This window comes from Lissotriton vulgaris, chromosome 10, assembly GCF_964263255.1.
Source record: "Lissotriton vulgaris chromosome 10, aLisVul1.2, whole genome shotgun sequence".
NCBI classification, from domain to species: domain Eukaryota; kingdom Metazoa; phylum Chordata; class Amphibia; order Caudata; family Salamandridae; genus Lissotriton; species Lissotriton vulgaris.
Window position 1 is genome coordinate 500,461,122 of NC_141698.1, and position 23,794 is coordinate 500,484,915.

Sequence of the window (23,794 nt, forward strand, 5' to 3'; positions counted from 1 at the left end):
TTAAAAGATATTGAATGCCTGTTTCCTACAACATGATCAGAGGCAGAAATTACTGCCCACAATACTCTTTTCCAATGTAATACCTTTTGCAAATGGTGAATTTACTTGAAATGTGTTATTCTGAAAAGCTTGGCACTACGATTACATTCACTTACTTCCTAATGATTTAATTAAGGCCTGGTTCCGGGTGGCTATTGAAACTTCCGAAAGTTTCTTGTTTATTTAAAGTTAACTCGTAATACCTTAGAATTCTACAAACGTTTTTAGAAAAGTTGAATATTTCTTTTAGTGCAATGTAAAATTCGCCCCTTAAAAAAAAAAAATGTGACTTTGGCATCATTACAAATTCAAAGAGAACCTCATACCAGAAATGTTTTAACGACAAATGGCCCAATTCAGGTGTTCAGGTATAATACAGGGAATATTATTAGATATCTCTGGAGACCTCCTATTTCCGCATGCAGAAATCTGCGGGAGGGACATTTTTATCTGTGGAAATAGTCCTTCCTGCCCCCTTCCCACCCTACCATTTCTGGGGATGATCCATTCCATTGAACCGCCCTGGAGAGGAAGTTACTCCAGGCATGAGTAACTTATTCAACTATTTCCAGCCTGTAGATGTCCATCAAAAAGTTCCTTGTTTGAGGGGTTTCAGAACCTTAATAGGCAAATTAAGCCTTGTAACACCCAACTGCTATCCCTTGCATAGAATTTACTACTGTCAATTTCTCTGCACTCATAGTGCAGAAACAGGGCCGGCTTTAAGACTGGTGGCACCCTGTGCAACAATGCTTGTTGGCCCACCTCCTCCGTGAATGACCACTTCTGCCATGGATTCCCTTTCAAGCGCCCTTTAACAGTGCCCCTCAAGTCTTCATAACCACTGTCTCTCAGATTAATTTAGTTTTATAGCACCATTCGTAGGAGTGTGAGGTGTCAGAGCACTATAGATCACACATGCATTGCACAGAGACAATCATGTGTGTAAATCAGTGTATAGGAAATGTTACATCAGACAGGACTACAAGGTGTAATGTAGGAGTGACAGGTCATCAATACTGGTAGGTCATATAGTTTCAGCTTCCTTATTCTTTAAGCACAAATTCAGAATTTAATACATAATACCATTGCTAGGAGTTCTCTTTAATAATAAGAATTGTTTTCTATCCAAATGAACACTTTTGACATGAAATTAGGATAATGAAATACTGGGCAAAAAAAGATATAGCTCTAACATATACCTTGCAGTTTGCATGCCGCTCTTTGATGACAGTTATTTGCTCAATGTTCTATATAAGTATGTTGGCTTATAAATGACAAGTAACAAAAGGAGCACTCCTACAGAAGCAGTAACCCACTGACTTATTTACATTATATGCAGTTAGCTAGCTGCCTGGTACACATTCTCAGGAGCAGGCATTTTAACCCACTGCACTACCGTAGGATTAGTCAAAACTTCAACTGAACAACCCTCTGGTCTCTTTCCACGAAGACGATTAATCACCAGAGTGTTCTTGACATTTTAATTGATCCTTGAACTGTGCTGGACGCCAGGAACGCGGATGCATGTGCTCTTAAAATGATAATAGACTTGCAAAAATGAGCCCCCACCCCAAGTCAGCGCCCGGTGCGGTGGCACCGATCGCTCCGCATTAGAGCCGGCCCTGTGCAGAAATCACCAGTAGTACGCCTACCAGGAATCCTTTTATGAGTTACTGGCAGGTGTAAATGAAATATACTCACAGGCACAACTGACAATACCTTTGAGCTTGCAGCCCTTTTTAATAAGTGTATTGTAATATTCTTGCAACAAACTGAATGAAATCACAAAGTGCAGTATGTCAACCTTTATTTGGTGCTTTATAATTCCTATGAATATCAACTTACTTGTATCAGTCTCTCTGTTAGTGTATTTGTACACTATGCTTTCTGATATGTTGAGCTACAGGTCAGATAAACTTGTATAGCTTCTGTACATAAGATATCTGTGCGAAGCACTTGTAGCCCACCTTTAGAACAAAGGGCCCACCATGAGGCAAAATGCCTTTTAGTTCAGGCCCATTATTATCTAATTCAACCAGGCTTTGTTTGTTTGTTTTCCATCTCTATTTTACCCAAAGAAGATCAGTATTGTTAAATGGTCTGATTACTGGGATCCACCTTCAGCTAGACTAGAGGTGGTCCCAGTGCCTGAGATCACAGTACCACTCTCCATCATTAATGGGCCACCTCTATGCTGTTGCTCCCTGGACAGATGAAGAAAAAACTATTCCCCTCAAAGTGAAGCACTCGACTCGAACTAGAATTTATATACCATATTATTATGATGCAAGACAGATTCGATTGAACTGTCATTTCTACTATTGGAATAATATATGGACAGGACACACCTGTGGCGGAATTTAAATCATGCAGAGTCGTCCAATACTATAAAGCGTGTTGCATGAGCAGGCACCTTACATTAAGGATCCTGCAAATTGTATCTGTATATCTAAGTGGCGTACACTGAGACACATAATTCAGATGCCCACGGCTCCACCAGTCTTTAAATCAAAAAGAAATGTGGACTGGAAAAGTGTAAGTGAGTCACAAGGAAATATATTGCATTTTCTTCAAAGTAACATTTTCCAGATACTCCTCTTCAGAGGACCGTCAGATTTTTATAAGTATTGGATTTTATGATCTTGATTTTTTAAGGCTTATTTTAATCGTTTTAGAAATAATATGAGATTTTTCAATGTGATAAATGTTTGCATTTTTATGGTAAGGATGTGTAATGACGCTAATTCGTCTATGGAAAGACTTTTCGAATAAATATTATTTGTTGAAGGTCTAGTAAAATGTGTGCTTAAAATAAAGTTCTCCTTTGAAGTAGTAGTCCAGGGCCTCTGAAAGATTTTCCACAGAGTGGTGGGTTGAGGAGGAGGTTTTAGTGGTAATTGCTTGTTTAAATATCATTCTGTTAGAAAACAAAAAACATTGCAAGGCTGCACAGCCTTTGTAACAACTGGTCCAAGAAAGAATTCTTTGTGTTAAAAGTTGGTTTATCGAAGACACACAATACATTAAAAGGCCTTTGCTCCCCGTCCACCACAAAAATCTTTTTTAATTACAAAAAAGTATCATACTCGATCTTCTCTTTGTATTTTCTTTGGTAGTTTTGTTAATCAAAGCCAGGACTGGCCCTAGCTTAGAATTTCTACAGCTAATCAGTGTTAACAGTAAGAGATAATTTTCACCAAGACCAAATAATATAGGGAAACCCTTCTTGTCCTGGAAAGTTTTACTAGGAAATTTGTAATTTCTCACAATGGTTTTTTTTTCGTTTCAGCAAACTTTCTGCAGAATGGGAATATTGGCATAACACATAAAACATAATCAGTTATGATACTGTGCATTATTAAATGTACAATAATTAAAAAAATAATTAATTTAAAAAGGTTTTGGCAAGTACATATTTAGTGATCATTTCAAAATTATGTTACCAATTTGCACTCATACAGATTGAAATATATTTATGTAAGGGTATTTATAAAGTGGAATCCTAGCTATAAAACAAGAGACTGCTGGACAATAGACGGTTTTAAAAGTGAGGGCAGTAAGTCTTGATTACAATTAAATATTTATTTTGCCAGTGCTCAGCAGAGAGCATGGAATGTAATACCGGAAGTTGAAAATGAGGTGACAGATACTGACTACATTTGTAATGTACAACTTGGGAAGCCATATAGGCAACACTGAATCCAAACAGACTTGTCATGTTGAGACTGAAATACTTTATAGGACTCTTTACTTTTATGTGTCCACTCTCAACATCGCAAGAACCTGATACACACAACACAGAATGTCCATTTAACAAGTCTGACACCAGATTACCTTCTCTCTAAAAAACATTCACATTTCTGTAAAAATAAAAAAATACATAACACAAAATGGTATCAAGAGCTATTCCTCCAGTCTATGCCCAAATAGCAGAATTTTGGTTTCTTGCAATAATTTCTAATTGGTCTTGCCTTGACCTGAACTTTTGTCTTTTGAAAATCAGATCTGTCAAAAAGGAGAGAATTAGCACTCACTGGATTTAACATGGAATTCAGAGGGGTTTCTGAAATCCTTTTCACTTGTTACTTTTCTGCAAACAAACTTTTTATGCAGCACTAAACATCATAACCAGGCTGTATGGTTTAGGAAGCATCTGCCACCATGGACACAATGTTTCTAGGTACTCCTGCTGTTTTCCATTAGATAAATGAAGGGGTGCGCCCGCTCACTGAGTATCATACCACTTAGCCAAGGTAAGAAGTCAAGATTCAAATTGTTCCAAGGACAGCAATTATGCATAATATGACAATGAAAAACATCACATGGAAAGTCAATATGAAGGGTAAATGAAAAATGTTTGCTTTATACAATATTTAACAAAAGACATTAAAAAATAGAAGGATTTTTTAATTACTAATACTTTCAATACTGTTGCGTGTAGGATTAAGTTGCCATTGCTATGTTAGGTACAGGGATCGGTTTAGGTTTATGGCTTTGATCAGAGTTATGTGTGAGTTTAGATTTTGAATTAGGCTTTATTTAGCATATTTGGATACTCTGAGGATTTAGGCTATGGAATCTGATAATGGTTATCTAAACCGAAGATTAGGGCTGCATTTAAGATTATGTTTTCGAGGCAGGGTTAGCTCAGCGAACTGATTAGTGAGATTGTGTGGGTCGCTTAAATAGGGATTTGGCATAGGGTTTGGATAAGTGTAACGAGTACGATTAGCGATACTGCTATGGTTCATAAGACTTTTTTTCCTGAATTGTTCTGAGTGGTTTCTGCCCTTTTACACATGCAATATAAATTACAGCTTTTGTTATATGCACTAATAATGACTTCCTAAATGGATTTCTTCACGTCTGCATTTTCCATTATCACATATAACCATCAATTTAAGTATTAGAGCATATATCCTTACATCATCTTTTCGATGGGGAATCCTTTCAAGAAAAGCAATTATCGGTTTGGATTTTTCCCTTGACCCTTGCTTAGGCAATCACAGATTGCTACCGTCCAAGATGTTTTAATATAAAGACCTTCATTGCAAGGTGTCCAATAAATTCCTATGTGTGTTGCAGCTCCAGTTAACGCATGTCAGAATTACAAGTTTTGAGATAAAAATCGCAATCCCTGATACATTCTATCAGGTCAAACCTGCCAATATGTATTGGGGGGAGGAAATACCTGGTAAATACCAGAACGTCCATATTTCGGTGTGGTATGTGGTATTTTAGGGTACACGCTCAGAAAAGGTGCTGTTACCACACCAGCTAAAAAACACAGTCCATGGTACTATTATTTATGAAGTGCAATAAATATTGAACCTAACGCCGAGCCCCTCATAATGAGAGCCATACTATTGCCTCCATTACAGCTTTTAAAAAAAAATGTTTTTAAATATGCAAATCAATGTTGATGTAATCTTAAGAACTGTGGTCTGTTAAAACTATAAGGTGATTTTCATTGTATTAATTTGAGTTCTGTGCTTTTATGGTTAACTTGTACAGTTACAGAATAAAGACTTTTTGATGATGAGGAGAGCCATAGTCTATCTCATGCCTGAAAAGCAGGAGGTCTTTTCAACAATACTTTGGTAGGGCAGCTTCACAGCCACAAGGCCTGTCTTATCAACCTCGTCTATTATCCATTTCAATAGAAATTCAGTTTTAAATTAAACATTCAGCTGCAGTTACAGATCGAACAGGACAAGGAAAAGTGTTTTCACTATGACTTTTTGAAACATGTTTCTGATCGAGAGAGCCTGGTGGCTTGTTGCATTCCACGACAAACCCTAAAGTAAACATGTAAATGCTCTTCGCTGTAATCAACAGCAGCACAAAAAGGCTGCAAACAAAATATTATCTGTAAAGTCACAGGAAAGTTAGCGAAACTGCCTATTCCCGGGGCCACTCTCACAAGTGCAAGCTATTACTGGAAGCGTCGAAAAAAAAATTCTTCTTTGAAATATGCAAAGGGATCACAAAAGCAAACACTGACAAGTCAACTAAATAGCTCACAAAAGGTGTTACGAGTTTTTTGTATCCTTCCAAGACGAATCAGAATCTGTCACGTGCAAATTACCACTGAAGTGGAGTAGAAAGTCACGGCAGAAATGATGTACCCAGATGGTTTTTGCAAGTGCGGTATGGGGTCTAAGTGTGAGATAATGCACATTCTTCTTGACTGTCTCAGGTATGTTGAAGTGAGAAAACGGATTCTGCGACCTATATTCATAAAATATAACACAAGAGTGAGAGCCCAAGCAATCAATTTAGTGCAAGAATGGAATATCTAGAAATAGCTATAGCTTTGGGTTATTACCTGAAAGAAATTAATCAAATGGTCAGGGGAAAGCTCAAAGAAGCGTAGTGAGAAACCCCAGTTACCCTGTATACAATAAATGAAGAAGAGTAACTCAGGCAGGATAAGTCTAATGGGTTTTAATACCTTTTAATCTCCTTATAGCAATGGTGGACTGATGAAGATAATGAACAGCCCTGACTTTAAAAGTCTAAGATAATTCGGATTTTAAGTAGAATGTTCTGTATGTTTTATACTTTTTTAAAGATTTTAACAAAAGTTGTACACTGTTTTATTAATAACTAATTATGTATATTATCCTGAATTTTATTCGATTTGGTTTTAAAGACTAAGGTCTAAATAAAACAGAGTTTTTCTCTCTCTCTCACTGAAGCTGTATTAAATAAATAGTATATTTCTCTTTTGGTACTTAGAACATAATTTCTGTATAGCTTTGCTCTGTGCTATATAATACTATATTTGTCTCAAAATATGACAGTGGCTGTCACAGAAAACACAACATTATATTCATGTGTGACTCTTCAGTTACTTCAGTGTTACAACACTGCAATACCACAGCCTGAGTAAGGGTATGTGGGACATTCTGCACAAAGGGGGAAGAGAGGGAATGCCCGTATTTTACTACCTTTGCTGCCAGCAGAACTTGGGAATTTTATTTTTAGTTCATGGCAGGACGTCCAGTGCTGTTGCTTTCTCTGGATTAATACAAACTACTTTTGCCAGTCTGCACGTTCTACTTGTAGTCAAGCACACATGGCGAGAGATGCTTCGGCCATGCTTTCGGACAGATCCTAAGCTAAACATATTGGTCAAAACTCGTAGAATGTTCCAACCAATCCGATTGCGTACCCTTTCAGATGGTGACTTGAATGATACCCCTGGAGCAGGTATTTGTTTCAAAACACAGTAGTGAAAGGCTCCAAAGAGGCAAAAGTGGCAAACGTCCACCAATCCGCTCCACAGGCAGGGTGGAACGGTGACGTTCAGCCCACCGCTAAATGCGACACATGATATACCAAGAATATCCTAATAAAATAATGCAACATTTTCAAATGCTATCCACAACATATGATAAAGACACACTTCAAGGATAGCTCTAAAGCCCATTTTTTAAAATGAATTCTCAGAAACTAAGTTGTATTCTATTTTGTGTTATTGTGTTACTTTCCAATGAAACACAGGGACACTGAGGAAGTGAGGTAAAGTCTTATCTACATATTTTAAAAGGGTTTATATTGTCACTTATGTGCTACCTTTAGTCTGCTGTATCTTCTTGTGGTTATTTCTTCTGTTGGCTTTACAGTATGGGGCATGGTTGTGGAACTACTTTACTTCCCTTACAGGAATCCAGTGATGATACATAGCGTGCAAGAGAGAATTCTTAAAGTGCAATGATAACTCAAATGCTAACTGTCCAGTAATTTCTGTAGTTGTGAAACAGTATATTTTGATGCAAAGGAATCTGATGCTATGTTGGCTACTTTAGCGGTCATTCAACAAACGGTGTAATGGCGCTAATTGGGAAGGGGGGGGGGGAGGAGAATGTGGGGAGGGCATCTTGGTGAAAATTGTACAAACGGAGGCCAGAATAATTATTCAGAAAATTAAGCAGAGAACCAAGTCTTCTGCACTTTGTGGAAAGATAGGAGATCGTGATTAACTTCAAGGGAAAGAGGAAGAAAATTCCACAGTAGAGGAGCACGGACAGAGAACGACCAACCTACAGTACTCTGGGGATGGCAGCAGTCGGCCACGAAGAGGGTAGCACTCCGAGAGCATATAGTGCACACAAACGAGTGCAGAGTGAATTCAGCTTTGTAAGGGATGGAACCTTGTTTCAGAATTGTGGGAGAAATCCGACCGAGACTCCTGTGCATCAGCCACTGTATCTAGGAACCCGTTTCCTATCTATCACTATTTACAAAAATATATTACACTGATCGCAACACGATAAGTTTCATGCTTATGTATGTGCCTTGTCTGACCCAATGTTCTGAAATTTATTTTTAAAGGAAAAAGTTACTTCAAATTAAAAAGGGGCAGGCTTGGATTTGAAATTTGTGACGAAGAGCGCAAGTACTTGCATAATGAGAAAAGATTCAACCAATAAAAAGTTAAAATTCTGTTTTTGTGGGAAATATTTATATTTCACCGCTTGAGATGTCAAGATCGTAAGTAAGAAGATTCTCAACATATTTTAGGGGAACATTTGATTTAGCTCATGCAGTCTAATGACACAACCACCTCCTGTATAGTTTCACTTACAATATTTGGCACATTTTACAAATTAGGAGGCGGGCTTAATGAACAAAATAAATCTTTGGCTACAGTACCTCTCTGACTTGGTGCATGTGACAAAGGCGGTACATAGTATGATGCAGCAATTTTTTTCTAGCACTAGGCATGGTCTGCAGGTGTGCATATTAGGAGCACTTAGCATCTTACACAGGTCCTGATACAGTGAGAGCACCTAGGTGTGTTCAGCTCCTGGAATAAACATGAAGCTGTGTGATTGTTACGCCCAGTGATGTGCTCTGCCAAGGCTGGATCCAATGGTGTGGCAAACAAACCCAACAGTGCACACCAAATTCACAAAGGGGAGGACTCCAACATTGTTCTGGGGCTGATGAAAGCAGGATTAAGCAAAAGCACGTCAGACATGTTGAACTTCCTTCATCCCCTTCCTTTTATCAGGGGTAAAAATGAAGCAATACACATTTCAAAGGATGGACCACTTCAAGCACATCCCCTGATATGCTTTCATGTCACCTTTGAAGGTAGAACGCCATGCGCTCCATACCTTGGCAGACCTCATTTGTTCACCATATTGGGTGGCACAAGCTTATATATAAGTATATTTTGGGTTCATGCACAATACTTAGTTAAGCAAGTCAGACCAGTCAGTAGAGCATAAGCGCTTCCCACTAAGTGCTCGTGAAAACAGGGCATGTGCATTGTGCACCATGGCCTTTGTGAACATGCCACAGTGTCTCAACTTTTAACTCGCCTATAACACCACATCTGAAATGCTTCCATTACTTCCAGACACAAGTTTGCATCAATTTCTGACTATATCCCAGTTGTAATCTGAACCATTGTATTAATTTATCCATGATTAAAGACTGCACCCACTCTTAAGATGCTCTACTAAACTAGGCTGATTAATGCAAACCTATATACAAATTACATTTACAATAAACTGTGTAAAATAATGAAATGCTTGATATACACATTAAAATATATTTACACCGTATATAATCCAATGTGCTACTTCCGAACCATCAATGTCTTCATCCAACAAGAGTCGTCTTCTCATATGGCAGCTGTATGCCAACTGATTCAGATGCAGCCCATGACACTGCTGTACAATTCAAAATTATTTTTTGCATTTTTTTAAAGAATATTGAAATACTCACAATATCAAAAGGACATACTTTATAGACAAGATCGTGTTGAACAGAACACATAAAAAAAGAAATCCTGTTGTCAGTGGAAATTCACTGAACCCGCCAGTGCTAGGAGTTGCCGTCAGCTTCATAAATAAGCCTTGGCTCAGGCTCTTCACAGGAACAATCGAGTGCAGTTATGTTAGAGCACCTCACACCGAGGCTTCGCTTCTACCAGTCTGATGGTTACAATTCTCTAGAATCAGTTTAAAGTCATACCGGACTATATACTTTGTTCCCTTAAAGCAGTACATTTATAAGTTCTATAGTCCAGCACTCATTTTTAACATGCCCGCCATTTTCCCAATATGGCAGTCATTTATTTGGCTTTTGAATGCATTCATGAGTTAACCTGTGTCTGCGCAAAAGACAACGGTATACTTTGCAATCAACATGGGAACATCCGCAGGGTCTCAGTACTGATCAGCCTGTAGTTTGGATCAGCAGTTCCAAATAACTGACCCAACCAAAAACATACCTTGTAACAGGCGTGCAACACCCATTGGACTCACCGGGCTTCAGCCCCCCCGTCGTGTGTGGCAGCTCGGGATGGGACAGATCCCGGGCACACACAGAGCCGCACCCGAACGTTGCACAGGTCTTTAAAGGACCATTTAAATGTTAATTAGGCCTTGCAGTTGTTTCACCTCTTCTAAGAGCCCCTGGAGCTCCACTCTGCCTACTGATTAAAGGTTCAGCCCCCCACCCCGAAAATTTTTCGAACCCCCCCCCCCCCGAAAGTTTTTCGACCCCCCCCCCCGAAATGTGGCTCTAGTTGCGCCTCTGCCTTGTAAAGGCATTTACAAGACTACAGAGCTCCAATCAATGTTTAGTCCCAATGTAGTTGCAAGTCCTGCGAATCCAAAAAATCGGTGGAAAACATGCTTGGAACAGTTGCACTTAAGGGAGTGAGGCCAGTTGCCGAATTGGGCATGGTTATGTCCAACCACTCCATGTTGTCCAGGTTCCCATCAGGTAAGTCAAGGGATAAACATGATCCATTCACTACAAAAGGCGGGTCTGATGTTTCCATCGGTGAATGAGAGTGGTCGAGCAACGCAGAGTGATCGAGCAGCTCATTCTGAAGGTCCTCTATCAGAGAAAACGATTCTTGGACTTCGGCGTTACTCGTCATATGAGGAACGTCATTCCTTGAAGGCAGAGTTCCATCCAAGAAAGCTTCTATTTGGTTTTCCAGGCTAAGAGAGAGATTGCTTGTAGACTCCAGTGTCGAAGGAGAGGTCAACGGAGGCGCCATCTGGACCCGTGGTGGTGGCCTAGTTACCACTGTGCTTACCGGCATTGTGGTGATGCTGGCTGTGACTGGCCTCATCTTAGAAATAGGAGACGGTTCTTCTTTTACGAGGGGGGAAATTTCTGGGAGCACAAAAAGGTGGAAAAAGAAACATTACTATTCTTCATTGAATACTCTTTGCATAAAAAAGCCAATTTGACAATTCTAGTGATATACTGAATTACAGCCGTCCCTACAAACTCACAAGCACACCAGTAACGAAAGCAGCCATTTTCTGGTTAAAACTCCAAGAGGAAATGGGAAATAACCTAGATAATTAGGTCCAATATTTCAGATTCTGTTGAATATTCTTCAAGTCTCAGGGGACTCTCAGAGTTGACCTCATAATACCGGGTATTTTTGCCGGCATCAGAGTGTTGGTAACTACAAGGGACTAAGTAACCACAACAAAATCTAGGGGCCTCGTAATCAGCCAGAATGTCAACAAGACTTAAAAGCATTTTCTAGAGGTAATGCAGAAATTCCAGCAATACTCGACAAACAATGATACATAACATCTTTTAGGTAACCCAATTAACACACATTACACCAGCAGAAGTGTAAATAAGCCCAAAAATTGTAATATACATCCATTTTTAACACAATTTTTATAAGCCAATATTCAACTAGATTACAAACACATCTATTTCCCCTTTAAAGAAACAAACATCTATAACCATTTGTTTACTACACAAGTTGACTTAGGAAGAGATATTCTCATTAATGTTTAAATGCAAATAATAAAATACGTTTTTCAGCATTCTTTGATGAGGCATTGCCTATCTCATCTGTATACAAATTAAGGAGCTGTGATGTACCATCCCAAATTATACACAGCGTTTTAAGAAACAAACTACTTGTATTCTGCTGTTACATTTTAATAGATTACAGAAGAAGCTTTCAGTAAGTGCTTTCTTCCAGAACAGTTTAACAGTTTGAGTCCTGTTGCACGGCCAACAAGGAAACCAAGTTTAAGCACCCTACATATAGCTTTTTAGGTTGAAGCCTACCAGGCGGGGAAGCTGTCACGTTTGCTAAAAGCGGTACAAAAGGGGGTGGTGATGGACGGTGCATCTGAATCAATCAAACACTCACACCCAGTCAAAAGATCTGGGTTTAATCCATCACCGTTCTTTAGCCCACTCTGCCACCCCAGTTCAGACATGGCTATATGCAAATCAGTCTGATCAGCAAGCCGGGCTGAAGACGGCTGGAATGCCAGAAACTGGTCCTCGGAAGCTTGTTTCCGGTCCAGGGAAGACATGGCTTGGCAGTTCGGGCTGGACTGTTCCCATGAGGCACAGGGTCAGACTGATTTGCATATAATCATGTCTGAACTGGGGTGGCAGAGTGGGCTAAAGAACGGTGATGGATTAAACCCAGATCTTTTGACTGGGTGTGAGTGTTTGATTGATTCAGATGCTCCGTCCATCACCACCCCCTTTTGTACCATCACGTTTGCTAAAGACATCTTGGGGACTTTCAGCAAGTTGACCATGGAATGCATTCTGCTCGTTCTTACTATCTGCTTTGTGGTTTATAACTCACATTTTCTAGCTTTCTATTTACTGGCTTTATTTGCTTTAGGCTATCAAGCTTGAGTTCATCCTTCCCATTGCCCAAACATTGTTTACTGTATTCTTCCACAAACTCACTTTCTGTAAACTGCCCTTTAAATGTTGTTCTTATCTTGTCACAATTGCTGTGCATTTAAAGACAGAGGTCAAATGTCAAGATCTCTCTTCCCAGGCAGCTTGGTGATTACCTTTCTTTCTCTAACCTAAAAGTGAGAGAATTTATGTGACAATCCCGCTAAGTATCTATGTAAGAGGAGAGGATGTACAATGGTTTTTTTTTCATGCACCCAACCAAAATTTGAACATTGCTCAGGTTTCAGAATATTTCAGAATTACTACAAATGAAGCACAATTTTTTTGAAATTCTGAAGGGTAGTGGAAACAAATATTTGTATACGATCAAAACACATCAATACTCTAGGTGATGACACTTGCAAACAATATTGTTTGTGTGCAGTAAAACCGTATTTCGGTAAAAACGTAATAGGCATTTCAAGTGAAAATGCATTTTCTGTAATGGCAGTGCACTACCACATCATGCATACTCCATACTACGCCATTTCACTCCACTCTATCCCACACCACTCCATTCGACTCCACTCTAAGACCCTCCACAACACTCCACGCCATTCCAATCTACGCTACTCACTCCACAACACAGCACGCCACTCCACTTTACGATCCTCCACTTCACACCCTTCCCCCCACTCCACTATACTTCACTCCAAACTACCCTACTCCACTCCAATCTATCCCACTCCACTTCAATGTAAACCAATCTACCCCACCCAACTCCATTCCACTACAATCTACCCCAATCTACTTCATTCCAATGCATCCCACTCCAATCTAACCCACCCTAATTTACCCCTCTGCACCTCACCCCAATCTATCCCACCTCACTTCAATCTACCCACCTCTAACCTAATCTAATCCCCTCCACTCCAATGTACCCCAATCCACTCCACTACGTTACAATCTATTCCACCCCAATTTACCCACTCAGCCCCACCCCAATCTACCCCCTTGTAACCCAATCTATCCAAATCCACCACACTCTATCCCACCCAACTCCAATCTAGTCTACCCCACTCTACTCAATTTAACCCAATCAACCCCGCCCCACTCCAGCCTAATCTACCACCCCCCTCAAATCTAGCCCACTCTGCTCCAATATACCCTAGCCTGCCACACTCCACTCCAATGTACCCCAATCCAAATGACTCCACTCCAATCTACCCTACTTCACTCCAATAAAACCAGTCCAATTTAGCACACTCTATTCCGATTTACCCCACTCCACTCCAATGCAATCTATCCAACTCCTCTCCACTCCAATCTACTTCACTTCACCACAAACTACCACACACACCAATGTACCCCACTCCAATCTACCACACTCCAATCCATACTATCTACCACACTCGACTCCAATCTACCGCACAACACTCTACTACACTGCACTCCACTCTACCCATATCTACCCCACTTCACTCCAATGTGCCTCACTCCACTCAAATGTATCCCTCTCCAATACAGACCAACCCACTCCACCCCACTCTAATCTACCCCTTCCCAATGTATCCCACCCCAATCTACCCCACTCTAAATTACCTCCATCTACCCCACTTCAATCTACTCCACTCTATCCCAATATACCCTATTTCACCTCACTCCACTCCAATCATCGCTCTTGAATACACCACACTCCAATCCAATCTACCACACTCCAATCCACACTATCTACCACACTCGATTCCAATCTACCGCACAACACTCTACTACACTGCACTCCACTCTACCCAAATCTACCCCACTTCACTCCAATGTGCCTCACTCCACTCAAATGTACCCCACTCCAATCTAGACCAACCCACTCCACCCCACTCTAATCTACCCCTTCCCAATGTATCCCACCCCAATCTACCCCACTCTAAATTACCTCCATCTACCCCACTTCAATCTACTCCACTCTATCCCAATATATCCTATTTCACCTCACTCCACTCCAATCATCGCTCTTGAATACACCCCAATCTACCCCATTCCAATTTACCCCACACCAACATAGCCTACGCAAATTCACCGACTCCACCATAATCTACCCCACTACACTCCTCCCCAATCAATCTGACTCCACTCAAATCTCGACTCAACTCAAATCTATCCAACCTCACTCCACTCTACCCCAATCTACCAACTCCAATCCACCCAATCTAGGCCACTCTACCCCAATTCACTCCACTCTCGTCTACCCAATCTACCACATGCCACTCAAATCCACGCCACTCCAGCCCAATCTAACCCACTCTACCCCAAACTACCCTACTCCAATCTACCCCATCCTTACTCCAGTCTACCGCAATCTACTCCGCTCCCATCTATCCCACCCTAACCAATCTACCATAGTCCAGTCTACGCCACACCACTTTATTCAACTCCACTCCAACTATCTCCATTCCAATCTACCCTACTCCACTTCAATCTATCCCACTCCAATCTGCCCCACTCCACTCTACTCTACTCCACCCCAATTTACTCCACTCCACTCCAATACCCCACTCCAATCTATCCCATTCTACTCCACTACACCCCACTCTACCCCGCTTCACTTCACTCCAATCTATCCCACCCAATCTCAATCTACTCCACACCTCTCCAATCTACCTCACTTCCTTCCACTCTAATCTAACTCGATCGAACCCACTCCAAACACCCCAATCTACCCCCACACTATTCCATTCTTTTTGACTATAATCAACCCAATCTACCCCACTCCACTACACTTCACTCCAATCTACCCAAATCCTTTCGAATCTACCCCGGTCAGCTGTTCCCCAATCAACCCCGGTCCGCTGTTCCCCAATCTACCCCACTCTAATCTACCCCAAACGACTCCAATACACCCCACTACAACCAATCCACCCCACTCTATTTTACCCCACTCTAACCCCACTCCACTCTAAGCCAATATACCCCACTCCAATCTAGCCCATTCCACTCTACCCCACCTAAATATATCACACCCCACCCCACGCCACTAACTTTTAGCCATGCTGAACAGCAGCCACACTGGTGTACAATATGGCTAAAACACATTGCCAAAGACTTGCAATAGGTGAGACCTATTGGCTTTGATAAATGCTTGTTTGCCTTTCTCAGTGAGATGCCCTAAATGTGAAGGAGCTGTCCAGATGCAGGTCTCCTGCTCGCTGTGCCACCGGTCTCGAGCTGCGCCTCCTTGATGAAGGCCAACTAGGATGAAAATAGTATGGGGTTATTCGTGTATCACTCACAGTGAACCTGGCCGGGCAGTTTGGTTTGGACTTTTCCTATTGGAAAAAAATGAAGGCTGATCTGCATATGGTCAGTCCATCAACTGATATTAATCCAAGCATTCCACCCATCACCTATTAGGTTTTCTCACATATTCATGGAGTGACAATTTCTGTGCCATTGAAAGTACCAGTTAAATGTGCCTTTTACGGTGATCTTCAAATGTGAACCTTTTAAATCATTGTGCAAAGTAAATCCTCAATCAACTCTTTTCTAGTAACTGACAAAATCGCTATAACTATCAAAACCACCTCCAGAAAAACCATGTCAAGTATGCTTATTTCAAATCTTACCTTTCATCTAGATTTTTTCAAAGACGAATAGAAGCCCTCAGCACCTGCGTGCAGCCTGAGAAACCTTGCAAAGTCACCCGGGGTAAATCAGGCGCTCAATCATTTCTCTCTGATGCATTCAAAATAAATACTGCATCGCTCACTTATATAGGTCAAAACCATTCCTTTACCAAAAACCTCAAAGAGTGAATCCGAGCAACATGCTGAAAATCGTCCTCTCTCTAAACTTCAGTGTATCATTCAGACCATTAAAAGCATAGAGATATTGCAAGATTATCGAAATGAAAATGATTAACTGTATTTTAGACAATTTCAGTTCTGGCCGCTGGACAGTACAAGGATGGCGGTAAAATATTGTTTTTAATTCCAAGCCAGGACAGGAGAGCGGTGTTTTTAGCACAGGGTTGATCGTTCTCAAATACAATAAAAATGTGCTGATCATGCAGGGTTATATGAAGTACATGAAATGAAGCGTGGCAAAAATCGGATGTAGAAAAAGGCGCTATTATTGCATGTTTACTACGATGTATCAGAGGAGGCGCGCGTTCGCCCAACACGTGGGCCAAAGATTTGTTTATGATAGACGAGTAAAGATGGGGGTCCCATCTAAATACTTAGTTGATGAGTCTTGGGAGAAAAGGTTAAGCGCCTGTTCTATGTATAGAGTGAGAAGCAGAATGAGGGAATTCAAAGAGGCTTGCTCCCTGTCCATGTACAGATGTGTGCCATGAAACTATCTTGTATGCAGAGCAAGAAATGCCAAGAGAGTGATCAACTGCAAGCACTAAATGTCAATAGCACCTTTGGCAGGATGGCATTCTGAGTTCTCAGCACCAATTTTTCAGGACAAAAAGTGGTGTAAGGAGGTTACACCAAGAGGTCCTATAGTGTACTCATGTATCGTGTAGAGGTGATGTTGATAAGAAATATTGTCTTAGTTGTCAGAGATTGTGGTGAGCAGCTGTGCGGAAGCTCGAATGGTGGGCATGTAAGGGACGTAAGAACCAGATTTAGATTCCATTGAGGCATGATGAATGGCTTTAGAGGAAACATATGAGTTTGAGCCTCTAGAAAACACATCAAAACAGGCGAATAAAAAAAGACGGTTTATCAGGCAAACATATTAAAGCAGAAAGGATCAGCAAGAAACTCTTAACTTTGCTCACCGCAAGACCTTGTTGGAAAATGACAAAATGAAAAACAACACATGTGAAAGTTTGGCTAACAGAGGATCGAGATGCCAAATCACACACAAGGTGACTAGCTTCCAGCATAGATGGATTTCGTGGATGGCTGTATGGCTGCCAGAATTGCATCCACCACCTTGAGCTGTCACTCAAATGAATTCAACTGACATATGGTGGTTTAGAATATAGATATTTGAGCGCAGAACCTCCTATGTTGCAGAGACACAAGGTCCTCCCAAAGTGGTAGCAAAGTCTGAGAAGACATGTTCTGGCTTTGAAGCTATGTGTACCACACTCTCTAGGCCGAGTCAGGGCCTATTAAGATGCTTTTTGACCAGCCTGTCCTAGCTTTCCTCAGAACTCGAGGCAGGGGAGAAAGCAATGGGAATAAATGCACGCGACCCATGTCCTATTGCATATGAATGCATCTCCTAATTCCCTATCTGATGGAGACTCCAATGCACTGGAGCTTTGTTATGTTATGTTATGTTATAGTAAACTTGTAACGCGCACTAATACTCCAGAGTGTCCCGGCGCGAAATTATAACAGTGAACTGATGGAATGGAGCCCGTTAACAAAGCTGCTGGAAGAGGAAGGTTTTCAGTTGCATTTTGAACAGTGTAAGGCTTTGGATCTGCCGTAGAGACAAAGGCAGAGAATATCCAGAGAGTAGCTGCTTTGACAGAGAGAGACAGGCCCCCCATCCGCATTCTGCGGAAACGAGGGATCACCATCAGTCAAAGGGAGGCAGAGCGCAGCGATCTATTAGGGATATAGAAGGAAAAACGCTTTCTAATATACAATGGTCCCAGCTCATGCAGAGCTCTGTGAGCCAAAATGAGAGCCTTAAATTGTACTCTCTGGGCCACAGGGAGCCAATGCAGGTCACGTAATTGCCGTTTGACACTGGTCCTTCCAGAGATGTTAAACAGGAGCCTCACCGCGACTTTGACACTGCATGTTCTCGAAGGTGTCAAACCGATGTAGCCAGGGCATGCCCCTGAGATCGAAAATGCCCTCTGTCACCTCTGGATGGAGATCCCACTCATGGTCCACCAACCAAAGTCTGTTCAGCTTGGCAGCTCTGAGTTCAGGGACCTTTTCAGATGGGTGACTACAAGAAGAATCTTCAGCTGGCACAGTAACCCCCTGAGGCACAGAGCCTCCTGGCACAGGGCAAAGAATTGGGCACCCTGCACTGCCATGCTTGTTGCAGTACCACATGGCAGTTTTGTTGTCCATGAGAATCAATACCACCCTTCCCTTGACAACCCCTAGTCAGGCTTTCAGGGCCTAGTGGATCATCCAAACCTCTCAAACGTTGATGTGGAGTAGGTTTTTACTGGATATATGAGGCCTTTTTTCCGCATCCCCAAATAGTCTCTCCAACCTAGTGACATCCTTCGAAGAACGGAGAGTGGGCTGCCACATTTCAGGTTGGCACTCTTCTCCCACTACATGTGGTCCTGAGCCTTCTCTCTCTCTCTCTCTCGCTCTCTCTCTCTCTCTCAGAGAGAGAGAGAGAGAGAGAGAGAGAGAGAGAGAGAGAGAGCGAGAGAGAGAGAGAGAGAGAAAAAGAGATCTGGAAGGAGACAGAAATTCAACTCTGGTGCTAGGCCCTTTAAATCTTTATGTTCTACTGAAGGTTCCACATGTGCTATCTGTGTAGGGGTCAAGGAGGCTTCACAAAGCCAGGAACCCAAGAAGTCTCAGAATCATACTCAGAGATCCAGGGGTGAGCCCAAAATGTCAGGATCATATCAATATTGTCCCAGACTTGTTGCAATGGTGCAACTGGCCTGAGCACTACCATTTCCAGAACAGTCCCTATGAAGTGAATCCTTTTCAGAGAGCACTGGTGGGACTTCATCTTTTTGGAAAACCCCAAGGAGATAACAGCTTACCAGTTGTTGAGGTAAGCGGTTGCAAGTACCCCAACTTCCTAAGATAAGCTGTGACCACCGCAATTACTTTCATGAACACCCATGGAGCTGACGTTAGGCTGAAGGGCAGCACACTGGAAGTGCTCTGACCCCACCTCAACCGTAGGTTTGGTCAGGGGGGCTGCAGGATGGGTTTATGAAAATATGCTTCGCACAAGTTCAGGAACACCCAGGACTTGTATTTCCCAGTAAATAATCCAATGGGCGGAGATCCAGTTTGGCCTGAGGCCCCTGTCCTTCTTTGACAGGAGGAAGTAGCATTGATAGCACCTCTCGCCCCCTCAGAGATCAGTATTCATTTGGTAGCCCCTTTGCCCATAAAGAGTTTGCCTTCTTACATCAATATCAAGGTGTGGTCTGCCGGAACTAACTCTGGTGTGGGGGGGAATAAGAAGTAGAGATGAAACATAAGGTAGGGTGTAGCCCCTCTGAATGATTGTAAAATCCATTGATATATGATAGAATTCCAACTGGGAAGGAAATGTCATATTCTGCCACCTATCACCTAGTTGTGTGACTGCAAGGGAAACTAGAAATGGCTATTGCTGTTGCTATTGGAGTAAACAGCCTTGGACACCACCATGTCCTCTGCTCCGAAAGGGCTGCATTTGCTGCTGCACTGGCTGGGAGGGTTCATGTTGCTGGTAAACTAGGCTTATGGAATGGCCCCTAAATTTCCTGAACTGCTGATAGAATTGTCGGCTGCAGACAATAACCCAACAATCGTGCAGTGGCATGACAAACTTTAAATTGCTTGACCACCAAAACAGCCCTTTCTCTGAACTGTCTAAATCTGTTGAAGGGTGTGTCAACGAAGGACACCCAAATATCCCATGAAGACCCATTTGAACACATCTTGCCATGTCTTCTGAGCACTAGCTATGCGAGTGTTATTAGCTTGGCCTATACAGTGGGTGTTTCCAGACTGAGTCGTAACACACACCCAGACAGTCTTGGATCATTTAGACCAGCGATACTATGGCAGGATCTCTCTTGCCACGTCCTGTAAGGCACGGATCTACCTGCCCAGACGACACACACATTCAAAGAACGTAGAGCTATGCTAGCTATGGAGAAAAAAAATCTTACCAAAGGCATTGATAAGTTCCAAAATCACTACCTGGGGAGTTTGAAGGGAAGGTGTTTTGATGGTCTTAACTTATAGACGCTTGAACCAGAAGGATTTCAGGGATAGGTTATTTTGTTAAAATGTCAGTTTCCCAAGGGGCTGGTTTATGTTGCTTGGCCACAGGTCAACTGAACGGGGGTCAGTGGGGTGCGCGGCTTAGAACAAGTGGCCATGAGAGAGTCCGTGACAGCCTTGATAAACGGTTACAACGGCTTTGAAGAAATTGGACTTGGTTGATAAATTCTAGTCAGTAAACTGGATTTAGTTTCAAGTGCAGACAATTGCAAATTTAGCTTTTGCTGCTCTACACACTACCTTATCAAAAGAAACACTTTATTTTGTTGGTGGACCAAGTTGTGAGTCCAGCTCTGTCTTTCAAGATACATGTGGCTCACTGACATTCTGCAAGTCTAGGTACAGCCCTTCATCAGAGGAGTGAGGGGGAAGCAGATTGTCTGCCTACTCATCACCATAATCAGTGTCAAGAGGGGCATTTGGTATGCACTGGATGGCATCAAATGTCAGAGCCAAATATTTCCTACAACCTCTGTTAGTACTGGCTCAAGGAGATGCTGAGGATCGGGCTGCATAATCACTGGCTTGCCCTCAGTTATTTTGACTAAGTCTTGGCACAGCCAAGTGTTGAAGACTGGCATCAGGATACTATCCATTAAGGGTGGAGTCAGGATCACTTCTGGCAAAGAAGGAAATGCTTGGACCTTGAAGCCAGGAAGGATGAAAGGCTGGATCAGCTTTGCTACAGGCAGGGAGAGGGTCCTGATGGGTCAGTTTGGGCATGAAGCTGCTAGAGGAAGTCCAACTGAATGGTCCTGTGACTCAGTGGGGCCTGAAGGCGCACCAACAGCATTAGGAAAATCTTGAAGGCCATAACTTGCTGCTGGTTTAATGACAGCTCCAGCCATTCGGGACTATATGGGGAACCAGATCGGTGTCTGAAGAGGCCTGAAGTGAAGGACCCTTCATGTTTCATCCATGCGATTCATTGCCAGGTTTAGATTGACAGGGTGGGGTTGAATCCCGCCTGGATTTCTAGCACTTATGGAGTGTTTTTGACTTACCTGAAGACTGAGTGGGAACTGCACTTTGCAAGTGACCAACGTAAGGTACAGGTCTTGGAAACGGCCCCTGCAACTTGGAGCGAGACCACTTTTATGAACCTGACCACTTTTTATGCTCTGCGACAAAGAGCTTTGCTTCCTGCTCTCTGATGTCCTTTAGGTGTGGCAGGGCACTACTTCAGATTGTGACTAGTGTCAAAGAACCACTACAAGCACACATCATGCGGATCCATAATGACCATCTGCTTCTTGCAATCGCGTCACGACTTGAATACTGTCATTTACCTGGGAGACAGCTTTCCAAATACACTTTCTGGTTACCTTCTTTACAGTTGTTTGAAACCGAAAAGGTGGCAGGAGAGCTCGAAATCTGCACAGAGTTGGGTCAACATGCACTCTGCTCAGTCATGTTTGGGCTTGTATGAGGTTACCTCAGAGCCATACGATATTCAATAGGTGAGGAATCCACAGTTAGAAGTATCCATCAGAAACATGCCTTTAGTAAAGTGTTCACCTTATAAACCTTACAAACTTCGTGCAGGTCACAAAATGTTAAAAAATATTTTCAAGGTTGTGGAGGGGGAAACCTTTACATCTTCGCAAAGCCCTCAAACTGGTAGCCCACATGCTGAAATAAATTGTTCTGCCAACATCCAAGAATTTATCTTAAATTTCCTAATTTAAAGACGAGAAAATCCAAACTAGATTCTTCATCATAGCTCTGAGGACAGTATCTCTTGTGCATGTACCTACCCACGCATAGGAGTAACTAAGGATAAATACTGCCATACTTTTTTGCATCCTTCAGCATTTTATTTCTGTCAGGCAGTTTAAAGCTCTTCCCTGAACTTCTCCCTGACATTTAATATCTGCAAATTGAAGCCATCTACAATCGCATTGCACACCTAAGGTGAAGGGAAGCATTTTGATGAAAACCTATTCACATAAGGGAAAGCATCTTATATTCTCCCTCCTATCTCACTCCCGCATTGCTGCCACTGCCTGCTTTGTGCTATTTACATATTTAGTGCTGCTCATTCCTAGCTGCGCATAATCCTGTTACCATTGTTGGACTTTAAAGCATTTCTGCTCGATTGTGCCTCTGATTGTGCCCCAGTCTTGCCCAGTTTTGCTTTCGAACTGGTGCAGCCATTTTGTTGTTGTTGTGCTTCTCAACCCGTAGCTCCACCCCGCTCCCGCCTCCCAGCTGACCCTCCCTCGCCCCTCCCCCTTGCACATATGACAGATGCTTTTTCGCGCAGCGGTCGCGCCCCAGTCGCGCCGAAGGTGTGCCAAAGGTAAGCCCGTCTACGCCCGTCCGCGCCTGGACCGCGCCCAGCGCCAGACCCCCTGGCCCCCGCAAACCGCACTCCTCCCGCATAACGTATGCCGCCGCCACCCTCCTAGCCCTTAACCGCGGACGCACACCACAATGCTGCGAAGCTGGCCCAGGACACACCCACGGACCCTTCGCCTGCCACTCCTACAAGTTCGCCTGCATCAAGACCCACACCAAATCCACTAACTCCAAACACAGCTCCGACTCTAACCACCTGAAGTGCATCCTGCTGAACACCCGCTCGGTCCACAGACACGCCACTGAACTCTGGGACCTACTCGACACTGCTTCACCGGACATCGCCTTCCTTACTGAAACCTGGATGAACGCATCATCAACACCCGACATCGCCATAGCCATCCCGGACGCTTACAAGATCATCCGAAAAGACCGCACCAACCAAACAGGAGGAGGCATCGCCATCGTCCATAAGAACACCATCAGAACCACGACAGGCTTCGACGATAAGCTTACTACCGCCGAACACCTCCACTTCCAGATCCACACCGACCCCAGGACCACACTTAGAGGCACCCTCATCTACAGGCCACCAGGAACCCGTAAACAATTCAGCAAAGACATCACTGACTTCATGAGCCCACATGCCCTCGCCTCCGAGAACTACATTCTACTGGGAGACCTCAACTTCCACCTGGAAAAGAAAAACGGCAGCAACACCACCACCCTTCTGGACAACCTGGCCAATCTCGGACTCAAACAACTTGTTGACACCCCCACCCATGTAGCCGGACATACACTCGACCCAATCTTCACCTCCAGCAAACACATCTCCTTCGATA

At 42.7% G+C, this 23,794-nt stretch overlaps 1 protein-coding gene across 3 annotated transcripts in view; it reads right to left on the minus strand.

The window, feature by feature from the left end:
* Positions 1–8,495: 8,495 nt before the first annotated feature.
* MRTFB (myocardin related transcription factor B) overlaps positions 8,496–23,794 on the minus strand; it is a 364,509-nt gene continuing 349,210 nt past the window's right edge. For 2 of the 3 annotated variants that reach the window (XM_086941355.1, XM_086941357.1), the window contains 2 exons: positions 10,604–11,193; positions 8,496–10,294 (listed from right to left, as the gene is read on the minus strand). In XM_086941355.1, the coding sequence (XP_086797481.1) occupies positions 10,646–11,193 (548 nt within the window). In that variant the 3' untranslated portion in view covers positions 8,496–10,294; positions 10,604–10,645. Of the gene's footprint in view, positions 10,295–10,603; positions 11,194–23,794 lie in introns of those variants that run through there. The other variant, XM_086941356.1, reaches the window with a different exon arrangement.